Source organism: Phyllostomus discolor, chromosome 14 (assembly GCF_004126475.2).
Source record: "Phyllostomus discolor isolate MPI-MPIP mPhyDis1 chromosome 14, mPhyDis1.pri.v3, whole genome shotgun sequence".
Lineage (NCBI taxonomy): Eukaryota > Metazoa > Chordata > Mammalia > Chiroptera > Phyllostomidae > Phyllostomus > Phyllostomus discolor.
This window is the reverse complement of record NC_040916.2, coordinates 14,534,777-14,557,634: the sequence shown is the minus strand read 5'-3', so window position 1 is coordinate 14,557,634 and position 22,858 is coordinate 14,534,777. Positions and strand designations below refer to the sequence as shown.

The 22,858-nt window shown below is 42.1% G+C and overlaps 1 protein-coding gene across 2 annotated transcripts; it reads right to left on the bottom strand.

Moving 5' to 3' along the window:
* Positions 1–853: 853 nt before the first annotated feature.
* On the bottom strand, positions 854–22,260 carry LOC114511816 (influenza virus NS1A binding protein). 2 transcript variants are annotated; one of them, XM_028530566.2, is made up of 15 exons: positions 21,410–21,799; positions 15,516–15,743; positions 14,604–14,732; positions 14,249–14,418; positions 14,047–14,122; positions 12,677–12,850; positions 12,245–12,370; positions 10,790–10,897; positions 6,625–6,754; positions 6,168–6,392; positions 5,658–5,779; positions 5,435–5,561; positions 5,217–5,348; positions 4,903–5,076; positions 854–3,508 (listed from the first exon to the last, which is right to left on the bottom strand). In XM_028530566.2, exons 3-15 carry the CDS (start codon positions 14,712–14,714, stop codon positions 3,255–3,257), a joined length of 1,929 nt encoding a protein of 642 aa, XP_028386367.1. In that variant the 5' UTR covers positions 14,715–14,732; positions 15,516–15,743; positions 21,410–21,799; the 3' UTR covers positions 854–3,254. The 2 variants fall into 2 exon arrangements, with proteins under 2 accessions (XP_028386367.1, XP_035870892.1); XM_036014999.1 differs by lacking the exon at positions 21,410–21,799 and adding an exon at positions 22,224–22,260 and having other exon boundaries at positions 2,728–3,508.
* Positions 22,261–22,858: the final 598 nt, after the last annotated feature.

Here is a 22,858-nt window from a genome sequence, read left to right as displayed (position 1 = left end):
AAATATATGCTCTTTTTAGCTTCTTCTATTTCCATGAGGTATCTGTGGTAACTGAGCTTTTGCTTCTCTTACTCAACCTGCAGTGAGTGATGAAGCTAATAGCGAAGCTTAGATACTTTGCTGGCCACCGTGCTAGGAGTTTGAAGAATCCATGGCATGCACATGAGTTATGCCCCTCTATAAATTCTACTTGTTGCTCAATGTATCATTTTAAGTCTCTTGAAAAACTTGTTTTAATTATGAAGGAAATTGGTGCTTCATGGTAATCTTTTAACCTACAGATGATTCAACTTTTTTTTCTTGATTTTTAAAAACAGAAAATTTGACATGAAACATTGTGTAAGTTTAAGGTACAGCACGTTACTTTGATACATTTATATGTTGTAATGACTGCTGTGTGGTGATGTTTACCATATTACACGATTATAATACAATATTGTTTGTGTTCATTTTACTGTGTGTTAGATCCTTATGGCTCATTTACTGCTTGCTGCTAAGTTTGTACGCTTACACACCACTCTCACCCAGCCCTTCCCTGACCCCCTAACTACCACCATTTTACTTGTTTTTACAGGTTTAACTTTAGGTTTCACATGTAAGTATCATTACACAATGCTTGTCTTTCTCTGACTTATCTTGCTTAACAGTGTGTCAAGGTCCATCTGTGTTGTAACAAATGGAAGGTTATCCTTCCTCATGGATGATTTATTTTACAGAACAAAATTTGTGGTTTGGCTTTACCATTTAAGAGTCATATATTGACATTTCCTTGCTTTTCTTTCTCTTTTACGCCCTGTTAATTTATCTGGTCTCAGTCAGTGAAAGACTCTTCAAGTCCCTTTTTTTTTTTTTTAACCAAGTAGAATACAAATAAATGCCTAATACTATAGAGACTGAGTTTTCTGTGACCTTTCTAAAGGCAACTCTGGAGTTGCAAAAATACCGTAATCCGACTTTTTCCCCTCTTCCTACTTCATTTTTAAATTAAGAATCCTGCGGTCCAGAGAGATTACAGGTATCAAGCAAGATTGCTAGCACAATATCACAGTCCTGAATCCAGGAGGTTCCTGCCAAAACGTGATTACATGAGAAATGCTAAAACACGCTGAGTAACGGTAAAGCATGTCTAACAGACTACAAGCCAAAGATCAAAGCCCTGTCTTGAAAGTAAAAAAATAAATAAAAATTAAAAAATTTTCAGGTCTAAGGTATACCAATTATTTTGTTAATTCTACCAGGTATTTTATAATTTTGCTACTGTTTTAGGGATCTAGTATATTTTATGCATTATGACAACCAACCTCAAGTGTGGTTATTATTGATATTATTTCTAAATTACTCCAAAACACATACTGGTAAAAAAATATTAATTATGCTGGGGCTATGCCACATTGTCTCCTTACCTCAAGAAAAAATATACCTTTTATATGTGGATAAACAGTAACAATTCATCACTGACGACTGTTTTTTCCCCCTTATGGAAGCTTCTTATATTCAAAACATACTTTAAAAATAAGTTTCAGCCACCAAAATACCTGTTTGGCATCAATGGTAATACAGGAAAACTCTGAGCCAAAGTATCTCACATATTTGCATTTAAGTGTTACTTAGGAACTGAGAAGTACTTTCAAGGGTTTTACTGCTGAATTCCCAACTAAAAGTTAATTTCCTATGCTAAATAGAACATAAACAAAGTGATTATGTTAGGCTCAAATTTGCCAACCTAGTTTTAGTCCAGAACAACCACAATGGATATAGTCAGGAACTAGCCACTAACTAGGTGAACGGATTTCCCTTTCTTGGTGGTGTTTGTGGAATGGATGATACAAATAAGGTGTGAAAGTACCAGTGAAACATTTGGAAAAAGTACCTCATTTTCTTCTTAACCAAGTTAGTTAGCCGCCGACTAGTCATCTTGTCTCAGCTAGTTGAACAGATTCTTGTGTGCTGCTTTGTCTTCTCTGAGGGAAGAAACTGTTAACCTTCTATCAGTCTTTCTTTCAGATGTAAAGTGCTGGGTGAGTATTTTTTCCCACTCATCGCTACTGGAAAAAACGTTTCCCCAAAACATTTAGTAATGAATGGGCACACAAAAAACACAGGGATATTAATCCCATGGTGCATGGATTTCCTGCAAAGTACCTTTAATACATTTGCATCGGCAGCAGGCATTAGGACGTGCTAATTTTGGCCCCGAAAGTTTTCTGTGTAGCACTACAAGTTTGATACCAAGTCACCCCAAGCAATGTTTATCCATACGAATAGAAACACCAAACAGAAACATAGTCTGGTAATGGCTGCACTCAAATTCAATACAGTTTGTCTTCGCAATCGAGGGCTGCCATTTGGGATTGTTTTGCTAATGATTAAAAACAGGAATTGTTTGGAAGAGAAAGTATTTCACTGTTCTTTACTGTTGAATATTAAATATGTTCTAGATATAACATACCCTCAAAAAGTCACACTTAAAATCGATGTTTCAAATAAAAATTGGAAGCTATGTTACTGTTCAGCAGTTCTATTCAAATAAACATTGGTACTTCATTCTCAAAAAAAAAAAAAATGCAGCTGAGGCAAATGCTTAGACATTTGTCTTCTAGGTGTGTAAAAGAAACACTTCACTCTGCAGCTGTTAAGACTACCCCTCTGCTTCCATAATATGAATCCACCACATCTTCAACAGGTAACACACTCTAAGGATATAAAAAGTTATAAAAGGCAATCATAAAAGATTAAATCTTGGCAGGCATGTCAGCTTTCTTTTAATAAAAACAAAAATAGTCATTGCCATCTAGTTAAATAAGTCTTTTTTGTTATAGAGGGTTTCCAGTTATTGAAAAAGGGTTCTTAAAAAACCCAACCACCTGTATCTCATTACCCTTCCCCTCTCGCCTAATACACATTTGAGGAAAGAGCCATTTAATGTGCAAATTGCCAAAACAAAGGTGGAGGAGAGGGGACTTCTTGAAATTGGTATGCCCAAACCATTCTCGGTTTATTCTTTTACAATATCAACTCCCAAAAAGTAAAATAACCAAAGTAGCCCTAAAAATACACAAAACAGATCTTCATCTTTGCATTCCTTCCCTAATAACACAAAGTATGTACAGCATGTTTAATAGTATGCAATATGCAAAGCTTTGTGTTGCTGTCAGCAACCTCTACACCCACCCGCCCTCCTTATTCACAAATGTACCTCTACTACACACAATTACATCACTAAGCCTGTTAGTTTGAAAAAAATCTTAAATTTGTTAAAACTGGAAGATCTTTGTATAGGGGCTCCACTCATTTAACTCAAGGTTATAAACTTCTACGGTATTCAGAAACTCATTGCCATCAAATCCTCCCACTGCATAAATGGTGTTCCCTACAGCTGCAATCCCAGCATTGCTCCTTGGTGAAGTCATGTTTCCCATCATCTTCCACTCATTCCTAGTTGGATCATACATCTCCACACAGCTGATGGCGTGCGAACCATCAAAGCCGCCACCCACAAACAGTTTGCCTAAAAGAGAAATGAGAAATAAATCTAGGTAAAGGAAAAAAACCCTACACGTGTCTTTTGCTAAAATCAGTGGCTCTTAGAAATGCCTCTTCATTCTGTCGGAAGTGTTTATGAAATGCCTACTAGTGTGGCAAGCACACCCTAGAGGCTGGGGATATATACGGAATAAAACTAGTAAAAACCCACTGGCACATGGAACTCAGGGCAATTTGGGGGGGGGGGGGGTGTTGGCACCACCTAACTGAAGTGCAACAATTCTGTGTGGTAGTTGCTGTTACTGCCATTTCACAGCTGAAACAAGGCACGAAGATGTTAGACAACTTGCCAAAGACACAGTAAGTGGCCACCACAATAGTTTTGTGCACTGGAGGGTTTGTGTTAGTCTAGTGTGTAACAACTAAGATGCAAAAGATTTCAATAACTGAGTGTTTCCTAGAGTTTTCCAACTATATAAAATGATTTTGGTAAAGAAATTTCTTCTTGGAAACAAAGTTGAACATTATGACTATTTTCCTTTAAAGAACAGTTTAAATTATTTTCAAACAATTTGAACGTTAAATACTGTTACTTATTAGGTCCTCACTTAAATGTTGTCGAATGGTTCTGTGACTTTAAGTGAAACAACATATGACAAAACCAGTTTCATCGTAGGCTAATTGACATAAACAAGAGTTGAGTCCCGAGGGCCAATCTCATCAACATTGAGTTCCAATCTCATCAACATTGTAAAGAAACGTCACTCAAGGACAGGAACTGCCCAGGCTCACAGTGGGCTGCAGGCCGGCAGGCTGCTTGCTGGTGTGGGCACACCCCCTTGCTTTCCCCAGCCGAGCCACAAGCTTACTAACACTCAGCTTTTGTTCCAAACACAATGCCAGTTAAAGTCACTATAGCAATTGTATGTAAGCCAATAAACCAAATGTGAAAAGAAAGGTGTGTCTCTATAAAACTAAGTTTAATGCCTTGGAAAGAAGTCTAAAAAGTTTTACCTCTAATCAGGCAGAGAGCAGACAGAATAACAACCAGATCTAGATGATTTGCACTTACTTTGTTTGGCAAATCAAATAATTTAAAATTCTTGCTCTAAGGAAATAAATTCAAGCTCCAAAATGATGCATTGAGAGCATGATTTGTGGAAGAAAATGACTTAGAACTTAATTCAGTGAACTCATCAAAAGATTAATGAATTAATATATTTATATTAAGTACTGAGTTTCTGATTGAGAAAGACCACGAAAAGATACACCACCACACTCCATTGCAACACAAAAATGGCTGCTTCCAAATTCTTAATTATGTAAATAAGCTTATAGTTATCACTGACATTCTCTTGGGATCTTAGAACAAACTCCTGCCACCACCTGCTCCTCACCTCTCCGAATCCCAGTACTTACCACCCAGAACAGCTACTCCAGCTCCTCTCCTCGCCACATTCATGGGCGCAATTAAAGTCCAGGTGTTGTTTACAGGACAGTAACGTTCCACGGAGCTCAGGCAGTTCCACGACTCCGCACCTCCGATGATGTACAAATAACCACCAAGCTCACAGACTGCAGACTGGTGTCTACCTGTGAAGTCAAGTCAAACCAAAATTATCACTCTATCTCCCAAAATTGTAGTGTGTACTATACATACTATTTGGAGGTCTTTTTTATGAGGTAGGGAGGACAAGGGAAAGAAATCTTTTTTAAAGAAAAAATAAACTCACGGATGTTCAGAGGAGCGCAGCTTGTCCATGACTTTGTTATGGGATCAAAAACATCACAGTTTTTCAGTCCTTTCTGACCATATGGATCGGAGCCACCGAGGATGTACAATTTTCCATTCAGGGCGCACACCCCTACGTGAGTGGAAGATAAGGTCACACACTGAGAACTGAACCATCCTGTTTAAACACCGGTTACCTCAGAAGGAGAGCAGCATTACCAGCATTGCAGCGGTTGGTTCTCAGCTCTGGAACAGGAATCCAGTCGTCTACATATGGATCGTACATCTCTCCACAGCTCAGGTCGTCCGAGTGGCCATTGGACCCACCAACCACGTAGAGCTGGCCCTGTACCGGAAGTAAGAGATGAGCGTTTCTGCCATCCTCCAGTTATTAGAAAAAGCTAAGTGTGGGCCGTGTCTCCCTGAAACCGGATGCACTCACCATCAGCACAGCCATCTGAAACCGGGCTCTCGGTGTTCTCATGGGGGCGAGGAAGGACCAGTGATCTGTACGTGGGTCATAGCACTCAACTGTTCGAAGGCATTCCTCTCTGTTATAGCCACCTGGTGAAAGAACCACAAAGATTTATATTTAAAACATTCAACTGGACAAGGGTTTCTGGTCTAGAAAGGCTGAAGTATCCACAAACTTATAAGGCCCCAGTAGTTCACATCTCTTAAGAGCTTACAAATAGCCGAATAGTAATGTTACCAGTATGATTGAATTAGTTTAAGAATTAGAAACACACACTGCATCAAAGGTTAGGCAAGCAGCAGTATTTAGTTGTTATTTCCCTATTGTTTTACAGTGTGGTAAACCAGAATGCCAAGAAGGAAGATGTATCGAACCCTCCTCTCTTCCAAGTTTGCCTGTCACAAGCAAGTGTAATATGTCCACTCGGAGGCTTGGCTGCTAGGTTTCCAATTAGCAGTCACTCACCCTTGTTCTTACCTGCAGCTATGAGTTTGCCGTTCAGCTCTGCCGTCCCCAGACCAGACCGTGCGTAATGCATGGGTGACATGGGCTTTTCCACCAGCTCATTGGGCTGCATCTCAAAGCTTAAGCTTTTCGTTAGTTTTGGAGTGCTTGTCGGTGAGCTCTGGGGGCTGTTCCGCCCGTGAAGGAAGATGACACAGAACGTCCCATCCAGCACAGCCAGGCACAAGTAGGTGTTATCTGTGAAAGCACAGAGGTGCTGTAAGAGGCAAGCACTAATTCCTTTTGGTTGCTATGCAGTCCTGAGTTGAACGCCCAATTCCAGACAGGAACAATCTGCTACTGTACTCCAAACTCAGTTGCGTCTAGAGATTTTTCTTCAAGTAGTCAATTTGAAAGTATTAAAAAATAGCTCCACTAACACTCCTTAAAAAATAAATTTTAGACAATCTGACAAGGGAAATACACTTACTTGAAGTCTTTTCTGAAGCAATGATTTTCCACTCATGCTTAGGGCTTTGTACCGTGGCACTTGGAGAAGAGACACATCCAGTGGAACTGCTACTTATCGGCTTATGGCCATTCTCACGTGGTGGCTTTTTCTGCAAGATCAAAAGGTAGCTACAGACACCTAGCCAAAGACCATACCAGGTGTACCTTTGTTCCCGAGCTATTCCACAACACTGAAAAAAACACTTAGTATCCTGCACCGGTGCATCACATAGCATGCCTAAACTGCACACAAACCAACACTTCCAACGGACACAAGTTACTTCCACCTCCACTTCGTAACAACTACACTCACAAAACTTGCCTGGCCAGGGCAAGCTCAATTTAAACAACTAAAAATATCTATTGTAGGCCAAGTATCAATTCTTTAAACGGAGGGAAAAAAGGAAATCCTCCACTCCATAATCCACATAGGCTCACATTTATATTAAGTACAGAATATTTTAAAAGATGTTATAAATGTAAAATGACATGAATTAATGGAGACTGCATTTAACCCACTGTCTCCATGGCGCTCAAACCTAAAGAAGTTGGATGTCGCCGTGTACTGGAGCCCTTCACACAAAGCCAGCAAAAAGTGAGGAGTAATATGCCACCAGTCCCTCTGAAAGCACTTTACAGGAAAAGAGTGTAATTACAAAAAACCCTTTATAGTCTATTTCTTTTAGACTACCTTATAGGTGTTATAGAGTGATTTTCCAAACAAGTAAAACTACATTGAATCACAGAAATGAAAAAGAAATAGTAATTAGAAATGAAACACTACTACTAAAAGAGTCAACCATTCACAAAAGTAGAATACCCAGGAACACTAAAAGGGGGAAGGGACAGAGTTGCAAATTTTAAATGACTTTCCGAGATTTACAATGGGTTCTCGTGTGTGAGTTCCCTTTGGCGGTTTTCTTCCAAGGACTTTAGCCCACGCCACTTCTCAAAGACGTGATCGCAGGGAACTGAAGAGCCAGTGCTGCCTGCCCCGAGAGGCGCTGCCAAGTGAACAGGCGCCGTCACCCTCCCCCCCCAGTCCCTGGCCCAAGTCTGCCTATCCACTCACTCCGGTCCCCAGGGCCAGGGCCACGTGGGCAGGTAAAATTTGTAATGGGAATCTGTATCTCTAGTAGAAGCAAAAATCCGCCTAATGGTAGAGAAAAAGATTTAGGCAGCTACTTGAAGCTCTGAAAAAACTATTTAAAAGTTTGATCTTGGCCATTCAGCAAGTGTGGTTATAGCACATGTAGGCTATTCTGAGAAAAGGCAGAAAATGTACCATGTTAATGGCTATTGCATCCCATTGAGACATTTATTATGTGCCTGGGTGTCATCAGACACTTCTTCACTTCATCTCTTTTAATCCAGTGAGGGCAAATGCTACCTATGACCCAACGTCATAGATCAAAATACGGAAGCTCAGAGAAAACACATATTGCCCAAGGCAGTAACAACTAAAATACAAGATTAGGCATTCTGCATGTAAAGCCACTCTTTATACTAAGACAGTGTCCTCTGCTACTAGAGTCACAAGGTACATAAAACCCTCCCCCGATCTCTGGGAAGAGGGATCCGAAGCATCACAAACTGATAATGCTTACATTACGAGTTCGTGTCACAGTAAGAAACTGGTCTAACGTAGAGAGAGGAAATCCATGTGAGAGAGAAAAAGCACACTGACAACGAAGACTGCCGGTGTTACGCAGCCAACCAGCCTGGTGTAGAAATGCTGGTGAACTCCATATTCCTTCCGAACATTTTCCAGCACGACCCTTTACCCCTCCTCCGTCCCCTCCAACGTGCCCATGCCGACTCGCACCACCCAGCCCTGCTCTCTCTGCCTCTGTCTCCCCAGGAGGTAGTCTCCAGTGGCTGTTTCTTTTCCAGCTTGGCAAGCTAAGGGTGTCTTAACCTTAATACTCACAGAAACTACATCCACTCAAGGTTACTACTGAGCAGTTTCCTGAAACCGTGCAGGAGGCACATCCTAACCTTTCACGTGACTTCCCAGACAATGGTATGACACCATTGACAACTTAGTCCTCCCCACTTCCTCCTCCTGCGTTAACTAGCTTTTACAAAACAATTTGTTTTGCAAAAACTGTCCTCCTAGCTTTCTAATGGCTTCTTGTCAACTTCTTTTCCTATTCCTGAGGCTTCGTGTGTCCCCTCAACCTTTTCTCTCCATGATCTCTGTTCATGGCACTATCTCCTCCTAAGGAGTCACACCTCAGAGTCCCACTCACTCTCAAATTCTTCCTTTTCCTTTGTTTTCCCAATCTAAACAAGCATGAAGAACTACTGACTCAGAGCTGGCTGGTGTGGCTCAGTGGACTGAGTGCTGGCCTGAGAACCGAAAGGTCACCAGTTCAATTCCCAGTCAGGGCACGTGCCTGGGTTGCGTGCCAGGTCCCTGGGTGGGGGCATGCCAGAGGCAACCGATCAAGGTTTCTCTCACGTTCCACATGTTTCTCTCCCTTCCTCACTACCTTCCCTTCTCTCTACAAGTAAACAAATACAATCTAAAAAAAAACAAACTACTGACTCGATCCTTGTAACTGAGTGTCTAGAGTCCCTTTTCCTTAATGCCCTCACATGAAGCCCTTTCCATTTTTCCACCCGAACCACTGCTTGTACTGGTCTACAAACTGGTCTCAGGGGCTCTGATCTACTTGCTGAAACTGATGATAAAAATAGAAGGGTTTAATGCAATCATTGTGTAAAGAAAAAAACCAAAACCAATAAACAGCACAAATCAGTTGGAATGCCACGAACCAGAGGCTGCCACCTGATAGTTAACCATTTGTCTAAAATACGATTAATAGAGATGCTTGCTGTACAAGAAAAATACCATAACTTAACCTGTTTCTCTATGATTGTGAAATATATCTCTTCCTCCACTCTGTTCCCTGTTCTAAAATTCTCTGAAAGTTCCCACTACTCGTAGGGTAAGTATAGCCCTAGTCAGGTGGCATTTACCTACTTTCCCAGTCGTGTGACCCGCACGTCCAAGAGCATTGTCCTTGCTCAGACTTTCTTTGCTGCCGGACACACGGCTGTCTGCTCTGCAAACTCTTCTAACCCTGAGACTGTGCAAATGTTGCCTCTTCCGTGACATTTCCCTGGGTTCTCGCCCCTCGACTCCACTATGCCCTCCCCTTTCTACCTTCAGTAGACACCTCTCAGGTCTGTGCCATTTCCCAGCTCCTACAGGGTCCTGCAAATACAAACGGTCTGTGTCCCCGTATCTAACACATTGCCTGCCACTTATCAGGGATTCAGTCTTTGCTCGTTGAAAGAGTACTTTTGAAAAATGTACTTCAGACTCAAAAACTTTTTCTGATAATGAAGATATTCAGTCACTATTAACACAGAACACCTAAGAACGTCACCATACGGGTTCCGTGTGAGTCCACCAGCTGTCTTCTAATTATTAAAGGAAAACACCCCTTAAGCTGGGTCAGCACCTACTTTATATTTGATCCCTCATAAATACAATGTTGAGCTAAACCCCCCCCAGAATGTCTACTGTACGACCATCTATATAAACTTTAAACACAGGAAAACTAACCTGCTGCTTCAGAAGTTAGGATAATGGCTTCCCCCTTTGGGGGCAGAGTGGGGCAGCGGCTGGGGAGGGGCAAGAGGAAGTCTCTCGGAGCTTCCGACCCGGGCATCTTCTCTTCTCGACCCGGGTGGTGTTTAAACTAGTGGGTTCACTGTGTAACACTTACGATTTGTATAATTTTCTCTGTTATTTGTCCACAAAGTAAAAAAGTTTCTGAGACTTAAAAAATTGGGCCTACTTAATAGTCATTTCTGTCGCCAACAACTATTTTTTAAACCAAATAACACATTTCTACATTGCTTCATCTTATTTGAAATCTTTCTTACTGTTTGCAAATGTTATTGAGAAAAAAATCTAAATTGGGGTTTCCCAATTTGTGAACTACTTTTTATGTGGCAAAAAAAGTGATAGTTAACTCTAAGGTATGCTTGTTTTCTCCCAAAAATGTTTCTGTCCAAATGTCATACCAATGAAGTCCTTCCACTTTCCTTTATTAAAGGAAAATCTCAGTACACTGTACGATGCTCTACTCAAATCCAACCTGAGGTTACCTCAGATGTGCAAAGTGTACCTGCACAAACTGAATGTGGTCATCCTCACTGCCAAACACCTCAGCCTGTCCATCTAGTAGGTTCCCATCAAGCAGCTTGTGATCAGCTGAGTAGTACAAGGTTTGAACCTGCAAAACAGCAACAGAACACCCATGTGGCTTCCGTCTCCATGGCTACACCACTGGTCCGCAGATCACACAACCGCCTCGAGGTAACCTCCAGGGTGCTGCTTGAGCTTCTTGACATCTTACTCTGGCAGGATCCCGGAGTAAAGAAAATACATGTCATGGTTGTAAAAATTTAAAAAACAAAAATAAAATACAGAATCTTCTAGGCCCAGCTGCAGAGTCTTTGGCTTGATTGGCATGAAAGAAATCTTCATTTTTTTCATAGCTTCCATTATATAGCATTAAGAAAAAAGGCACTAGTACAATATATAAGGTCTTCAAAATATACATATTTACAATAAAATACTGAATATAGTTTACACCTCTAAGGGTAAGTGGTCTAACTTGCATAAACATATTTCTGTCCTGTAGGCAATGTCAAGAAAAACAGATGAAAAACAAATTCAAAAATCCAAACAAGCTGTAGAGATACTGCCCTTAACAGATGCAAACACAAGGCAAATGCATCTGATTTTCAAGTGGAAAACTACACAGGACTTGAAGATCGCCTGTTATCCTTTTCGGAACATAATGATAATAGAATTTCTAAAGGCCTGACAGGTTTGGTAAGCCATTAGTGGACCTGAAAGGCTTAAGTGCAGGGATAAACTCAAGGTCACTCCACTGCTCCACCTGCCTATATTTAATTCCCACTTTTTCTCCATTTTTTTCTTGTGTGTTTTTGAAAAGCCCAAGTCGAGTTGACTATATATACGAAAAACATCATTGAAAAACACAAAGCTTTAGAGAGAGGAATCCTGTAAAGGAGTAAACACCATTAAATCATCATCGTTCTCTGCCCACAGCAGATTTTTCTTAGGAGAACTGGGGCAGGACTGCTGCTTCTGTACGTGTCAATACACTTGAGGTTTCTTCTTGTTTCTTCAGTCTTGGGTATCCTAGTTTTGTTAATAAACCTATGGGGAGATAAATCAACGGGGAGGAACAACCATTAGAAGCTTTTACCTACTTGTCAACTTTAAAGCAAAAACCTGTGAAGAAAAATTAAGAATCTACAGAAAATTTCAATGTACCACCTCCCACTTCTAAAGCAAATTACATGCTACTTCAAAGAAAGTTAATAGCACATAATAAGCAAAGAAATTTAAAAAAGAAAAGCAGAAGACCAAACTGAACAGTTCATTCAGCTCACCTGGACACCCCCCCTGTTTCTCAGCTTAGGGGTACCTATAGCAAAATTTAAATTCTTTAGGGTCATGGTTATAAAATAAAGGTGAAAGGGAATCCTTCATGTTATAGCAAAATAATTTTTAGGAACTGTTGAATCCCATTTACTTTAAAACTAACCTCTTCCATCAGCTCTTCCAGGGTGTCTCCATTCTCCCAGATGCTGCGCTGCACCCAGTTGATTACCTTTGTGTACAGTTTGCCATTGCTGGGCAAGCAAACGTTATCTTCGAGCATCACCTCCAGCTAGAGTTGGAAAACAGCAGTGACATACGGATCAGCGCCGGCCCTCCAATTTTCAGCTTAATTCTCAAATTCATAATAAAGCTGTGAATAAAGATGCCCCATTTGCACTTACTCTAACTTGTGAACTAGGATTAAGAACCAGTAGCCAGAAAAACAAAGAAAGTAAACTGGCAGAAAACCATGACACTGCTAAAAATAACAGTATTATTTCACTGTACTCTTTTTCATAACCATTACTTGCTCAAAACACGGACAGAGATTCTGTGACTGGAAGTAAGTATTATGCATCTGTGGATTTATTCCTACCTTTAGCCGTGGAAGTTTGAGAAACTCTTCCTCTTCTGAAATTTCTAACAAATGCTCCTGAATATAAGCATCGACCTTATTCAACAAACGTGAGTCTCCCATACAACTCGCAAAGTTTCGGTAAGAGATGCAGCTGGTAACATCCATTCTGGACAGCAAATAATCGCCACAAACCTTGGAAAACAAGAGTGCCAATATTTACATACATTTTATCTAACAAACATTTAGTACTCAATGTGTATGCATTATGTGAAGATAAAGATGAATTAAATCTCACTGCCATGAGAAAACAAGTTTGTCAGAAGAAATAATGCATGTGAACGATAATCAAAGAATGCCGTACAAATGTGTAACTCATTTAAAGAAAACAATAAACTGAAATGTGACGATAATACATATGAAATGTCAAGTACAACTTTCAACTAGAATAATTATGGCAGGAGGGTTGTAGTTTACTGACCCCTACATTAGAAGATTAAATGCTTTTCTTCCTATGAATTATTAAGCACTTTCTCAATGGTGTTAAATTCTAGAAGGAATACTTTTAGAGAACCAGGAAGAGTAAGAGAACAAAGAATTGCCCTGGCCAGGTAGTTCAGCTGGTTAGAGAATTGTCCTGATACACCAAGGTCACGGGTTCAATCCCTGGTCAGGGCACACACAAGAATCAACCAATGAATGCATAAGTAAGTAGAACAACAAATTGGTGTTCCTCTTTCTGTCTCTCAAATCAATAAATAGAAATTTTTAAAAAGCAAAAAGAACAAAGAATTGAGGTTATGTGATTGAGAAAAACAAATACGTATTTTTTTTGCATTGATCCCTGGTTTTAACAATCCAATTGAAGTTTTCTTTAAATTAGAGTGTCAAAATGGAAACTTAGACTAGCATAGTACTAGAAAAGTCTGAGTCCCTCCATATGGCAAAAGCATACAGCCACATGGTTTTTTCTACCCAAGTTCACCTGAGCACTTAACTTTCCTCTCTCCTGTGCACAGATCCTTTTTTTGTTGTTTTGTTTTTTTAACTTATCGATCTATTACAGCTGTCCCAATTTTCCTGTTGCTCTCCCTGCACTGTCCCGCCAGCACAGTGAACAAATGCGTATTTAAATGCATGCTACCAAGCACTGACAGACACCCCTCCAGGGAAGACTGCTGGAAGGGCATGATTCTGGCCCCCATTATCTGAGAGGAGGTGTGGCCCTGCTACGTTACTATGAGCTACAGTTAAAATAGCATATTCTGTTCTCTAGGGGGGAAAAAGAGTCTTTCAAGTTCTTAAGACTAACAAATGACAAATTACGCCTTTTAATCATAAAGTAAGCCTCCCTGAGCAGCAGTCCTTGTCTGCTACTCCTGGTACTCTACCTGCTTCACTCGGTCCATCTTCAGCTTTTTGGCTGCAGAATAAACGTCTTTTACTAATTCCTTATCAGCTTTCAACCTATTAAAAAATAAAAGTTCTTTATCATTTCACATACCAAGGCCTTAAAACAGGTTCTTAACACAGAGAAACTTGGCATTTCCTGATGAGATCCCCTGGTTATATGAATTACTTCAAAGAACTTACTGTGCAGTGTAGGCATAATTCAGCAAGACTTCAACAGCTTCTGGGTTGAGATCATCGAATTTAACGTGAGAAACTCTGTGGGGATCGCTGTCGTTATTAAAGATTTCGAATAAATAGGGACTGCAGCAAGCCAGCACCGCTCGGTGCGCCAGCATCTCATGGCCGCACACCTGAAACAAGGAGGGGCTCGGATGAGAAGCGCTGTGGGCTCGGTGTCTCTGCAGCCAGTCATTCTTTTTTTAAAAGTTATTTCATTAAATGCCTCCTATGAACAAGAAAATAAGCAAACCCAAGATTCTGCGGCTTTTAGTAATAAAAGGCCACTTCTGTAAGTTTCCAATAAAGCTTTATCTACCTGAAGTCGAACATCACAGAACTGGCCACTTTTCCTCAGGGCGTTTAATTTGGCGACGGAGGACTCAATGAAATTTTCATCTTCAAACATTAAATATCCATTGGGAATCATTTTTCCTTGTAAATTTGGCTGAAGGGCAAAGAGAGAAGCCGAGTTATTTTACTTGTGAGTCGCGATTTTCATATTTTAGAAAGTAATACAGTATCTTTATTTTCAAATTCCATCCTATCAACAACAAAAGTTTTATCTTACAAAAACACTGCTGGGACAGCACTGGCACTGAACGTCCATGTCCTTGTGCCCTGTGCTTTGTGGTCCTTTCAAGGATTCACCGAGTATCTCAGCGAGTATCTCAGCGGGTGTCTGCAGTTTGGGCCGTTTCCACGTCTATCAACATTCATCGCCAAGGGAGAGAAATGGAAGCCCCGCCCCGCCCACCCCCGCCCTGCGAGCCAGCTAAAAGCCTGCCTGGACGGCTGCGGCCGGGTCCTCCAGTGCAGGGTTCCTTTCGGCCGCTGTCATTCCTTCATCCGCAAATGATAAAAACTGATAGTAAGATGAACTTAAACTCTGTTCCCTTTGTAAGCTCCGTATGTTCTAAATCACTTAGAAAAAACACATGACAGAGACGTATGTTCTTTTAAAGTTTCCGTTTCACCTTTTCTCGTGAACAAGTGACTAATGGGCTACACGAGATGCGCCATTCTAAAGCAGTGACAGGAGAGTCAGCTTAAAGTGACCGATTTATCCAAATCCAAAATAAAAAAGGGAAAAAAACAGGATTTTTTTTTACTACAAACGATTGCTGACTTCGCCTTTTAAAAAATTATGAAAGGCTATCAGTGTACATGGTACAGTCTTCAGAAAAACAAGGTGTCTTAAAGGTGCACTGGACAATGAACATTCACTCACCTACTATCCTGGTGAGAAATGTACCTCTGGGGCGTCTTAAATAATCCAAGACAAAGGAGTGTTAAATCTCAGCACTGCATTGAGGTATGAAGACAGTTGGTTGAAGTGAAGGCAGAGGTGTCTTAAGCTCCAATGGGGATCCCAAAACTATCAGGCTTGGAGATGATGTAATCAAGTCCTTAAAAGCTATAGACATGAATTTCTTCTGTGATAATCATGCATCATAATCTGTAACAATGAAATATTTTAGATATTCAGAAGGATCAAAGACTGTCACATGATCTAGGTAGATCATATCACACAAGTCTTGATCTTGAAGAGATTTTGACATAAATGGCACAAAGAGAAAATAACTAACACAAGTGTGATTATATAGTATATGAATATTTTTTATTTAACCTGCCACTACTGAGGTAATAAAAAACAAACCAACCAACCTTCCCCAAAGGCAAGAGGCGCTAACAATACTTACCATTTAAGTGAGATACACAGGCACAAGATCAGAGAGCAAAGACAGGGTCCAGCAGAAATAACGCCTGCCAGAGTGTGGTTTGAGGATAATAATGTGGGTATGCTGATTTAAGGTTTTACTTTAAACATTTCACCTAAATTGTCATATGGTGTGCCTGAATCTGCTATTGTTATGTTACAGAATTACATGCTTCTGATTGTGTACTAAGAGATTTTATAATAAAAAGGCGTTATTTATGCCAACCCTGTATAAATCCTGGTTAATTCTATTCTCTACTATTGGATTCAGACACATATGGAAACACGTGATCCTTCTGTTTTCACCAGCCAGCAAGCAACTTGGGCATCATTCCCAGACATGTACACAATGTTACAGACAAACCAGATACACTGTTCTCCAAATGTGCTCTGTACTTCCCAGCCTCTGTGCCTTCTTATAAATACCCTCAGTCCAGGGGTGCCAAACTCATTTTCTCCGGGGGCCACATCAGCCTCTCGGTTGCCTCCAAAGGGCCGAATGTAATTTTAGGACTGTATAAATGTAACTACTCCTTAACAGTTAAGCATGAGTTTGGCGCTGCAACTGGATATAAACAAGGTGCCGGGCCAGATAAAACAAGGTAGAAGGCCAGATTCAACCCATGGGCCTTGTGTTTGCCACCTGTGCCTTAGTCCAACCTCTGCCGGATGAAACCTTACCTCTACGGAGCTCCTGCCAAATCCCCCCAGGTGAGAACTAGCTTCTCCACATACTGACCCCTCTCTGAACAGTATGTGAGATCTTCTGGCTGGCCTCTTCTGGGTTGTGTTTCTATATCTTCATTGACTCAAGGTCCCTTGAAGGCAAAGCCCCCATCTTGTTCATCCCTTTATCTATCCCATCTACCCCCCACCAAAACAACTTAGCCAAAAACTTGGATATAAAGGTTCACCTAAACTGCTATTACACCACCACTACAGGAAACCAGAAGGAATTATTTGAAAAACAGGCATATTTTTAAATGAACATCTTAAAATTATCCAGACTTTCTTTACACATCAATCAAACCCACAATTCTAAACCTAGCAATTTTGTTAAGATAAATAATCACTGAAGTCTGGTCCAGTTCTAAGTCAACAAACCTACTGCGCTCAATTCAACACACGCACAATCTGTAAGAGAGTGGGATCGCACTGGCCCCAACTGTGCCCGAGTACTCTTCTGCCTCAGGTGGGACTGTCGTCAATGTGTATCCTCACAAAGAAACTATATCATACCCTTGTACAATACTGATTTCCACTGCTCCGTGCCTTCCTCTAGATTAGTTAACTCAGCTTTTCTTAAGGAGTCAGGTCTAACAAAATAAATGTTTTCCAAGTAATACACACTTCTCTATAGAGAACACACTATCTCCTAAAGAAACTTTCAAACATTCTTAGCCAAGACCCAGCGCAAGTTAGGAAAATCTTTGTACATATGGTATACACAGGAGCAGCCCACTCACGCACACAGGCCGTTAACTCCTCACTTCAATTGCATAAGCCGCTCTTAAAACAGGGGTTGAAGGGGAACTTCCCTGCAAGTTCTGTTGATATGATTAAAGTGTGCCCTTTGAAAAACCCAAACCATTATGATATGGAGATTTATAAACATTTTGAACTTTGACCAGTTTTATTCAGTAACTATTTGCAAACTAGTCTTGATCTAAAAATAAAAACAGTATCTATTTACATTTGATAAATTGGAAGTTCTACCTTAAATTTTATTTTTAAAAACAAAAACAGATGGTTAAAATCACTTCAGTCCTTTGAGAGAATGCGGAGAATTTTTGGAGCAAAGCTTGGCATATACATTTGTGCAGTATTACTAGTTTTGCAAATAAAGTGAGTCCTACTACACTTAGTACTTGATGATTTTCTATTACATCAAGATCTTAGTATGAATCTCATCACTTTAATGTCTACTCATCAGTGCAACCCTACCTGATTTTAAAAGCTAATGCAAGTCCAGTGGATATTTGAGTTAATGCAGCAAACTTACTTTATTCAATGACTATCCTCACATATGTCCCTGCTCTCTCTCACCCACCCCCAAGTTAGGGGGCCACAGCAACTCCTGCCCACAGACACATGTCTTTGACAATTAACATTCACTTCCACTAAGGTAAGACTGGGCAAATTGAGAGTTTTAAACTGTTCCGAAAATTCACAGAAAATCTTAAAGTTTTGTTTTGTGAAACTCAGTAACTAGTGGAATAAAAAAGTAAAGAGAGAACTTTTTTCCTTTGAAAAGCCAAACCAAAACTTGATATTTAAAATAAAAATTTGACCAGTTCACTTTTAAAATTAAAACTGGGGTCAATGCAATATATTCTGGTAAATATACTCCAGTTCCTTAATACACTCAGTGCAAGAAAGGGAGACAGAAGACTCATAAATGAGTAATTAAACTTCTTTAGTAACATCCAGAAGTTCACATGTTACCACAGCCCCCAAAAAGACTGGTTTGACTGAAATAGAATTCAACAGGTCTTATCAAAGAGTTAAAAAAGGTAGGCACAATATTATCTGCCTCCAAATTTTTCCTGGGCCTTCAGCAAGAAAGAGCAAGGTAAAACCTTATCATCAAACTTTCAAAGGATCCTTAAAACTTCAAGGCAAATTACAAACATTATAAGCTTCAAGGCAGTCTTTTGAGGGCAGCCAACTCACACAAAATAGCAATAAATTCCACTTGTTAAAGGATTTTTATAATTATACAAAGTAAACCAATGAATCTTCTTAATAGATTCCCGATGTCACCTCTGAAACTACAATCACCATCCGTTTATATAAAGTCACCAGACAAGACTTACTTGGCCCCATGCTTTTAACCTCATTATTCTGTAATTGTTTTATCCCACAAACATTTATAGTCCCAAACATATGGCAGGCACAATCTGGAATGGGATGCTTGTGACACAGTGGAATTAACTCCCTTCCCCCAGCCTTGAACACTATGCAGACCAACCAGACAGAGATAAACCAAGCAGTGAAGATAGGTCAAACCAAAAAAAGGAAGAAAGTATGGCAGCACACCTATTCCAGAAAATGCAGCTATATCTGTCTCAAAAGATTGCAGTTTGCAGGATGCATTCGGAGAATAGTGGAAGAGGAAGTAACAGCAATCGATGCTAGGTTTAAACAATGCTGGAGAGCTGGAAAGGATTTAGCAAGAAGCACAGGACCCTAGCAGAAATGTGCAGATGGTGGGCAGGAATGGCTAAAACATGGAAGCAGGAAGACTAAGTAGGGATATTATACACCCATGCTTATCCTCAGGCAGTAAGCACATTTTAAATGAAAAGCCTAACAGTCATTTTCGTTTGTTCCGTGCTGCAAGTTAGGAATGAAGAGAGGAATCCCAGGAATTTGCTCTGGGACATTACAATGCTGAGGTACCTGTTGGGTGTTCAGTTTTATACCACAAGAGTCAGAATACTGATCTAGGTATAGGTTCAGAAATCATCTACGAGGTGGTAACTGAAGTTGTTAACTAAAGATAAACATGTATTTTCTGTGGTCCTAACATACACAAAAAATGAAAACCCAGAAATCACTCCCTTATTCATAATTACTCCATTTACATTTTAGCACAAAAAGGTGGAAGGGTCCCCAACTTGGAAATATTCCTTCTTGTAGATTTGACAATCCAATCATACTGTTGAAAAGATCAATGAAATTATTTTTAGGAGTAATTGATCTTAGTAACAATGATTAAGACATTGGCTTAACAAGAAAACTTTTACATTGAAAAACCCTTATCTACAAAACCACATTCAGTTGCCACTCAAAATATCTTTAAAGCAAAGAAAACAAAACCCCACCCCAAAGTAAGGGGCCAAAAAACCCACTAATTTAAAGCTAAATCAAAACCTGGAACGCTTTGTTGTAGGGGGGAAAGTTAGAAAAACAGAACTACAAATTAAAATAAATTAAGAAATTTATGTCTATTAATCAGAGATGTCCTCTAACAAGAAAATACAGAGGAAAACCATTCCGGACCTCTCTTTGGTCGGTGACTCTAGTCCGTTTTACCAAACTCCAGCTACCAAACTAGACATTTGATAAGTAGCCTGCCAGCTGACATTCAATGATACTGTTCTCAATCTCACTCTTAAATAGTCAGTGTTTGCCTCATCTTCAGATATACAAATACAACGCCTTAGCGTCTTTAAGCCAGAAGCTTCAGAAGCAGTATTATGCCTACAAGCTGTTCATTAGTTATCCTTAAATAACCGCCAGAGCTAGAATCATTCAAAGAAAATACAGTCTGGTTCATACTGGACTTGTTCAACTGTACGAGTAGTACCAGGCTTCCAAAGTTTATTACTAGACAGAAGATCCACTACAGGCGAGGCCAGGATGTTCTAACCTCCATCACTAACTGACATTAGGAAATAAAAATGCGCCCTTCAGGCACCCGATTTCTACTTGCTATAGTTTTCAAAATCTGCTGTCTCACACCAAGATGTGTCTACGACGTTCTGGGGAAAAGTAAACCTATTTCTAAAGTGTTTGTGGTTTAAGTTTCCCTACATTCAACTCTCAATTTGATACTGCCTGATACCTTGCTAAGAGCTTATAACCAGAGACCCTTTGCAAGATGCGTAGATCAGAAAAGAGCACACCTCTCTGCCGAATTCTCTTGCAAAAGAAAAAAAAAAAGACAATGGCGAGCGCTCCAGAGTGACTGGTAAACCCTGCCTGCAGCCACAGGCCTTCCTCCGCGCGCGAAGCAGCAGGGCCGGCGCCTATTCCGCGGGCTGAAAGGCAAAGCCTGGCGCCTGCACACCCCAGCCCAGGATTGGCCGCCAGGCAGTCATTCAGCGCCGACACGTCAGGGCAGCCGCTCCCTCCCTCCTCCCGCCCCCCCCCCTCCCCGCGCTTGGCAAGAAAAGCGGGCAACGTGGAGCGGGAACAAAGGACCCCGCAGCCCACGGGGGCCACTCACTCCAGGCCCGGGACACCAAGGCAGCCCGGGGTCAGCTCTCTATCCACACGCGCTAGTCCCGGGGGGGTCTCACGTTGGAGAGTCCAGACCTGGGCAGACCCACACACTAGGCTTCTGTTCTGACAGCGGGAACGTAGATTCCCGCGTCCCGCTTCCGGCAGGTCATCCCTGCCCGACACAGGCCCCGAACAGGAACGTATGTTCCTCCCTCCCCGCTCCCTCTGCTCCCACTTTCTCCGAAGCTGCCGGCACCCGCCTGAGGCCACCAACGACCCAGCAACCCTGGCGGCGCCCGAAGCAAAGGGCTCTCAAGGCTCTCGCCTCTCGCCCACAGTGTGGCGGAGGCGCAAGGGTTTCTCCCCCCAGGATCAGGACACCACTCCATCTCTCAGCTCGGATTCCGGCCGCTCCCTCTTTCTCCACCCCCGTAGATGGGAACGGGGATCATTACCTGGTTCATCTCTGAAGAGATGGAAAAACTCATCTCTGGAGCTTCGAAGGGCAGCAGCAGGAAGCGGGCGGGACCAGGCCCAACGGAAAGCGTCTCGAGGCCGCGGAGGGGGGAAGCGATCGAGCGGGAGGACACGCGGTCAGTCCACGGAGGTTGCGAGGAGAAGAGAGTGCCACCGAGTATTCGCGGGGACTCGCTCACTCCCTCACTCGCTCACCGATGCCGCGCTGAAGCAGCAGGCGGAGAAACTGTGCCCTGCGGTCCCCAGTAACCGACCTCCACGCGCGCCCCAGAGACACTGCCGCAACCCCAGCCAGCTCGCGCCTTACCCCCTCGCACGTCACCACGTGCGCCGCCGCCAACGCCTCGCGGGCGCTTCCGGCACGAATCTGTCCACGAATCACAGGCCAGCACCAGAAAGGATGCAGCCGGAGGCCCCGCCTACCCCTGCCCTGCCCCGCCCCACCCCGCCCCGCCCCGCCCCGCCTTTCTCCCTCGCTTGGTCTGGCTCCTTCCAGCACCACTCAAGTAGGTCAACGCAAGGTGATCCCTGGGAGAGACACCGGGCCCTGGGTGCGCCTCCTTTTACTTCCCGCCCCCTCTCGTCGCCCTTTCAGACCGTCAGTCCGTCCGGGAACTGGTTGCCTCCAGCCACCCTCACCTGTTCTGCCTCCCACAAGAGGCACAGCAGCCAGAGGGATCACATGGGGGAGATTAGATTTCTCCACGTCAAATTTACATCTAGACAACTGCCCTTGACTGGAGCTGGCCGCCCAGCACACTAGTCTGTGTGTAGTTGCCCTTGGGCCCTTACCTTTGTTTGGTGGGTGGTGGTGTGCAGGCAGGGGCGTGGAGACTGCGAGGAAGAAGAGGGGCAGGTCGAGAGAAGGGGTGCGAAAATTTAGTAACTTGGACAACCAACGATTGGGAAGGTCTGAGAAGGAAGGCATCATAAATGTGTGTTGCCGTAAAAACCTGTTTACTTCTACCTTTCGTCCCCCGGGGTTTCTATTTTGTCTGAGTGCAGCTGTCCTCCGGGAGACACTGAGTCAGTTCTTGACCGGTCCTGCCCTCTTTTGGAGACAGAAATTGTCTTGAGAATCGGTAGTCCCTGTCTGAACCTTCCAGGGCCTTCTACACCAGGTGCTGAACTGAACAGTCCACCCCCCACCTTGCCCCTGGAGGCAAACCTGTTCAGTGAAGCCTGAGGTATACTAGGCTCTGAAGGGCAAGCCGGAGAGTTTCCCGGCTTGAAAGTGAGGGGATTTAGTAAGGTGAACTTGTTTCAAGTTTGGCAAAGGCCTCCAGGTTAATGTTTTGTTTAGCTTATGGTGGTTCCCCCAGAGAGCACTTAAGGGGTCTAGGCCTACCTACCCTTCTTCGCGTTTGATTACTCAGCTTAATTTTAGACGTTTCTAGGAACACTCCGTCAATGCTTCCTACCATTCT